Here is a 6000-nt window from a genome sequence, read left to right as displayed (position 1 = left end):
GCATGGATAAGCCTCATATTCTAGGTTACTATAAGCCTCCCCCCCTCCCCCAGTGGTCAGCTGCTGAATCAGGGCTCCTTTTTGTATCCTGGACCTGTTTGAAAGAGGTCTAGATAAAAACACCCTTCTTTTTTTGCCTTGGACGTTTCTTCCTATTCCATTATCGCTGAAAGATGTCCTAATTATGGGCCTGCCATAGTCCCACCCAAAACACACCTCCAACACTCCCCATTGCTATTTGGACGAACTGCAGTGTAAAACGTACAAATTCTGCCTTTCGAAAATAGTGAATGCCATAATATGCTACTTCAATTGTCACAATACACAGTAAAGTGTCTTAATAACAGCATAGAAGGTAAGTACAGGTAGAATATGTAGACAGATAAGTCAGACATTAGAAAATAAGGTATGCATTTAGGTGCGAGTACTTGTGTAAATATTTGCACCTGGATTCAAGAGATATGTGCATAACACAGCATTCTACAAGTTACCTGTGTAAGTGCACGTACTTCGCCTATATGAACGGCCATCTATCGAAGACATGCACATATTGAGATTTCAGGCTTTTATGCATGCCCATATTACTGTATTCTGGTCATTTATTGTCATGTGAATATTAATGCCTCCTTTATACAATTAACCCCATTATGTTTTAACCCCTGGTGGAAAAAATACCAAGACACATGCAATCAACACCCCCCCCCCCCCCCCCCACACACACACACACACACACACTCTTTCATCCTATGTCCTGATCTCGAGGTTGATTCTGAAGAGATAATGGTGAGAAAAACTGCTGGTATGGGACGTGAATATTTAATTGTGTTTATTAGATCACTAGTGACAGTCGTGTTACACCAGGGCTTTCGAAAGCCTCCAGATCCTAGGACATCAGCCTGGAACGGGATGCAGGACCTGCTCAAAACCCTGCCCCTAAATTCCCCCTAGCATGGGAGGCTAAGAGAGATGTGGGCAGCTGATCCTTCAGTCTTTTCTGGTTCCTGCAGTCTCTTTTTTTTTTCTATGCCCCCGGGACAGTGATAAGGCCGTTCACACTCGGGGACTCAGGTTACACGGTCTAGCTCTCCTCCCCTTTTTGCTTTCTTTCTGTCCCTCCTCAGCCGGAGCATCTCTCTCCTCCTCTCCCCCCACACTGCGTGCATGCCCACGCGAGTGCAGCTTTCGGTCCCTTCTGAAATTACATCTGCCTGCGCTGGAGAGAAGGACGGAGGGAGCCGGACTTGTGCTACTTTTCAGCCGGAGTTTGCACTGAGAGAATGCCGGAGGCTGGCCACTGACGAGCTGGGCGCTGCTCCTTTGCCGGGACCGTCCTTTGCAGGTGCTGGGTTGCCCCTCCGTGCACCACCAGAGCTCACTTTTTCACCAGGGATGGACCCGAGCAGCGAGATCGCCGACCTGAGCAGCCGGGATGCGCGGACGGTGTGCGAGGCGCTGGGGCGCTACGAGGACACCCTGCGGGGGGCCGTGCGGGAGATTCATGCGGACATCCAGGTGTTTAAGAAAGGCGTGGAGCGGCGAGTGGAAGACGTGCTCCGCATGGCCGGACCCCTGGCCGGCTCGGTGGCAGACCTGCAGCAGGAGAACCGGCGACTGCGCGGCCAACTCGAGTGCCTCTGTCGCCAGGTGGAGCTGCTGAGCAGCTCGTTGCCCGAGGGCTCCCCAGCCGGCAGGTTCTCCGGTCAGGCGCTGCTGGCCATGGGCGGTGCGGTGCAGGTGAGTCCAGGGGGAAGGGGGAATCGCTGTTCTAGTGTTGTCCACTCAGGCCAGGTCAATCCAGAGAGGTTTAAGCCAGCCCTGGATTACCCCTTTGGTGGACTCTGGGGCAAACGAGCATGTTGGGTTCCTCATTTCAAAATCCATAATGGGGTTCTGCGTGATTCTGTCTGCAGAGAGGAGGAAGCCGCTTCTCCCACGAACTATAAATAGATCTTTGCAAGTAGTAGCTCTGCCACCCCCCTTAGGAGCCATCAAATTAGCATATCTTAAGAGGGCTTCTCCTAAACATTTGGGCTCTAAACACCTGCCTAGTTTGCCCAGTAGCATGGAGTATGCAGTTCTGAATTTTGCTGAGCAACAATGGTGTGAAATCAGTACTGGATCAGCCTCACTGGACTGACTGAGGCACCGGTTTCAGACTGTAGTCTATTAAGTACAGTTAACCTGTGCTTTCTTATTCCTACCAGCAAGCCCCTGGGTTACTGAAATTAGACTCTTAGCATCAGGGAAACGATAACTACATTTCCCTGCATACAATGGGGTAAAAACCAGGACTGGATCAGCCTATTCTTATTGACCTGGGCGAGAGGCAGAATTCTATATCCTGAATACTTTCAAATGGCAGTTTAAGAAAAATCCCACCAGTAGTGGGTAAAACTTCTAATACAGGTGTGATAGAGGTGTCTTTTCTGTCTAAGGGAGTGTTTAAATGTGTATGAAATGTGCCACCTCTTGTGTTTCCCATTTTGGGTTTCCAGCCCATTATTCTGCTGCAGGGCTTCTGAAACCTTGTCCTGGTGACCCCCACAGCTAGCCAGGTTTGTTTTATGTATAAGTTATTTGAAATAAACAACTTGTACAGAAAAGCTGTTAGTCAAGGGGAAAGACAATTAATGTTATCATTTATAAGTTACAATTGATGACTATCAAGCATTTTTTTTATATTATACTAATATTTCCAGCTCAAATCTAAAAACATAGGAGAAAATAAGAGAACATTATTAAGAAGGCAAATATGAAAACCACACAGTTAGACTAGAGGAGCCTACTATCATGATTCCCACTTGTTACTCCAAGGGGGGGGGGGGGCAACCCTTAACTCTCTTAGGGCTCCTTTTACAAAGTGGGGGTATCCGAACCTCCGCTTTGCCGCATCTCAATCTTGGATCCTAGTGTCCTGCCCCCAATGTGCTCCATTTGCAGCGCATTGAATTTAAAAAATATTTTTGTGTTGGGGGTTACCTGGCGATAATCACTGCCTGGTTACTACTGGGGTAGCGCAGGAGCCCTTACTGCCTCCTAAATAGGCGACAGAAAGGACTCCCCCGGGAAATGGCCACATGGCAAGTGTTTCACTTACTGCATAGCCATTTCTTTCCCCATCCGGGTGGCAGTAAAAGGGGGGGCCTTGGTGCACAGGTTTGCAGGGCACCTTTTACCGCCACTTCGGAAATGGGGCCCTTAATGGCCCAAAAAGAGGTTAGGTTTGCGGGGATTTTCCAAATATTTATTTTGAAGATTGATAGATAATTATACATTTATAGGGGAATTTAATATGGAAAGAAAGTCCCAGTAGAAGAAATTGTTTCCAGCATTTTTGAGTCTCACAACTTAAATCAGGAAAAAGAAAGATTTTAACTGCCCTGAAAAGGTTCCCTCTAAATTTGAAGTAACATTTTAGTATGTAAATCTCCATCATTACTACCCAGAGTTAACACAAGTGTAGAACAAAACTGACTCCTATACTCCAGCTTCCATAGACAAATCTAATGATTCAATAGTATCCCCCAGTTCCTCCTCGCTTTTTGGAGGGGAGATAATTAACCTTTACAAACAACAGTATCTGATCTTTATCCACTTGTAATACTTCCAAACAATATTTCAATACCATGCCCTTTGGAGAAATCTTTCTATCTTGGGGGGGGGGGGGGGGTGTGGGGAAACCAGTTTTCCATATTTTCCAACTTTGTATTAATTCTCCGAGTCACGTCTCTTTTTATAAGAGTTTTTTGAGTAGATTGAATTAGGGCTAATGTTTGTTCAAAAGGGAATATTTTCTCAGTAGCTGGTTTTACTTCTGTGAGACTTTGCTCACATACTCCAGTCTATACTCCAAAGAATTGGTTTGGGCTGATAAATTCTGAACTAATCCAATCAGGTTTCTCAGTTTATTCACATTAGATATGCATGAGGGAAATGTGCATGTGCTGAGTATCCAAGATATGCAAATGTCTTTCATAGAATGTTGGGTATTATTAGGAAAGGTATGGAAAACAGGTGTGAGGATGTTATTATGCCGTTATATCGCTCCATGGTGCGACCGCACCTTGAATATTGTGTTCAATTCTGGTCGCCGCATCTCAAGAAAGATATGGTAGAATTGGAAAAGGTGCAGCGAAGGGCGACTAAAATGATAGCGGGGATGGGATGACTTCCCTATGAAGAAAGACTAAGGAGGCTAGGGCTTTTCAGTTTGGAGAAGAGACGGCTGAGGGGAGACATGATAGAGGTGTATAAAATAATGAGTGGAGTGGAACCAGGTGGATGTGAAGCGTCTGTTCACGCTTTCCAAAAATGCTAGGACTAGGGGGCATGCGATGAAACTACAGTGTGGTAAATTTAAAACAAATAGGAGAAAATGTTTCTTCACCCAACGCATAATCAAACTCTGGAATTCGTTGCCGGAGAACGTGGTGAAGGCGGTTAGCTTAGCAGAGTTTAAAAAGGGATTAGACGGTTTCCTAAAGGACAAGTCCGTAAACCGCTACTAAATGGACTTGGGAAAAATCCACAATTCCAGGAATAACGTATAGAATGTTTGTACATTTGGGAAGCTTGCCAAGTGCCCTTGGCCTGGATTGGCCGTTGTCGTGGACAGGATGCTGGGCTTGATGGACCCTTGGTCTTTTCCCATTGTGGCATTACTTATGTACTTATGCATATTCATTGTAGATAAATAGTCTCAGAACCTGACTGACTGTGGGGTCACCAGGACAGGTTTAGGAAACTCTGCTTGATGGGTTTCCCCATTTGCTCTGAGAGGTGTATGATGCACAGAGCTGTACTTTCCCCTGAAATGTGGTGCTGTTTTGAGGAAGGGAAAGGTCATCTGGATTGTTATTTTCAGTAAATCCCCTTCATGTTTGGTTTCCCATCAACTAATCTAGAGCCATCATCACAAAGAGAAACGGGAAATCAAAACTCCAAACAACTATTTCATATCAAGATAAGTTAGGAATGTAGCTACAGGACAGTTTTAAATGTGCAGTCGGTGTAGGTACTTGTAGCTCTAAGCATAAATCAGTCAGGTGACCTGCACTGTTACTACCATGATGCCATAGTTAAGCTAAATTAGTTTTGCTGAACTCACATTTATATGATGTATTGCCTCAGATGAAAGGGTATTAATTTACACCCAGGGCTTGCACTAATCTTGCTGTCCAAGGCAGTTAAATGTGTATGCTCCCCCCCAACTCAGTCTTGGTTTTAGATTGAGGTGTGTGTTTGGGGGGGGGGGGGGGAGGGGGTCCTAGCCTCCAAGAAGCTTCAGGGTTTCAGGTACAAGTGAAAATTGTAAGAATACAGAAAGGTATTATGATAGCTGAATTCAGAGAGGGGTGGGAGTGAACGTTCTTAGAAAACAATTTAACAAAATAATTCCTTTAAAAATATACCGTACGTTTCCCTGCCATCTGGAATGAAACTTGGCAGTCCTATCTCCTATTCTTCCTCTCTCACTCCCTCAGCAGTTTTTTTTTCTCCTCTCTGGTCACTTTCTTTTTTGGTACTCTTCCTTGTGCAGGAAGCCAGCAGATGTGACTTTTTCTTTGAAAAGCAGAGAGATACTTTACACCAATGGGTAAAAAACAATTAGTATTTAGAGGACTTCTAACCACCCATCCTGTGGATGGTATGAGGGGAGCGTGATCAGTGGCACACTGAAAAGCTGCTTTGCCCCAGAGCTGACAAGTGACCCAGGTTTTGAGGGAATGAGATTAGGCTGATTTTAGAATTTACATCCCATTGCATTGTGGGGTTTGTAGTTTTTCTTCTTTCCTGTGAGGCATTAGGGGATACCAGACTGCACCAGGAGGCATTAGCCTAATGGTTAGAGCGATTGGCTGACAGGTTTTAAATCCTACTGTTGCTCTTTCTGATTTTGAGCGAGTCACTTAACTCTTGATTGTATCGCGGTGTTATAATCATACTTATGCAAGCCCTTTGTGGGAAGGGAAATACATAATGTAACTCATCCTAAACCAG

The 6000-nt window shown here is 45.2% G+C and overlaps 1 protein-coding gene across 1 annotated transcript in view; it reads left to right on the top strand.

The window, feature by feature from the left end:
- Positions 1-1102: 1102 nt before the first annotated feature.
- The window catches only part of SMTNL2 (smoothelin like 2), a 178544-nt gene continuing 173646 nt past the window's right edge, over positions 1103-6000 (top strand). The window contains exon 1 of the mRNA XM_030185854.1: positions 1103-1734. Within this exon, the coding sequence (XP_030041714.1) occupies positions 1162-1734 (573 nt within the window). The 5' untranslated portion in view covers positions 1103-1161. The remainder of the gene's footprint in view (positions 1735-6000) is intronic.

The sequence above is a fragment of the Microcaecilia unicolor genome, chromosome 13, assembly GCF_901765095.1.
Source record: "Microcaecilia unicolor chromosome 13, aMicUni1.1, whole genome shotgun sequence".
Lineage (NCBI taxonomy): Eukaryota > Metazoa > Chordata > Amphibia > Gymnophiona > Siphonopidae > Microcaecilia > Microcaecilia unicolor.
This window is presented reverse-complemented; position numbering and strand designations above follow the sequence as displayed.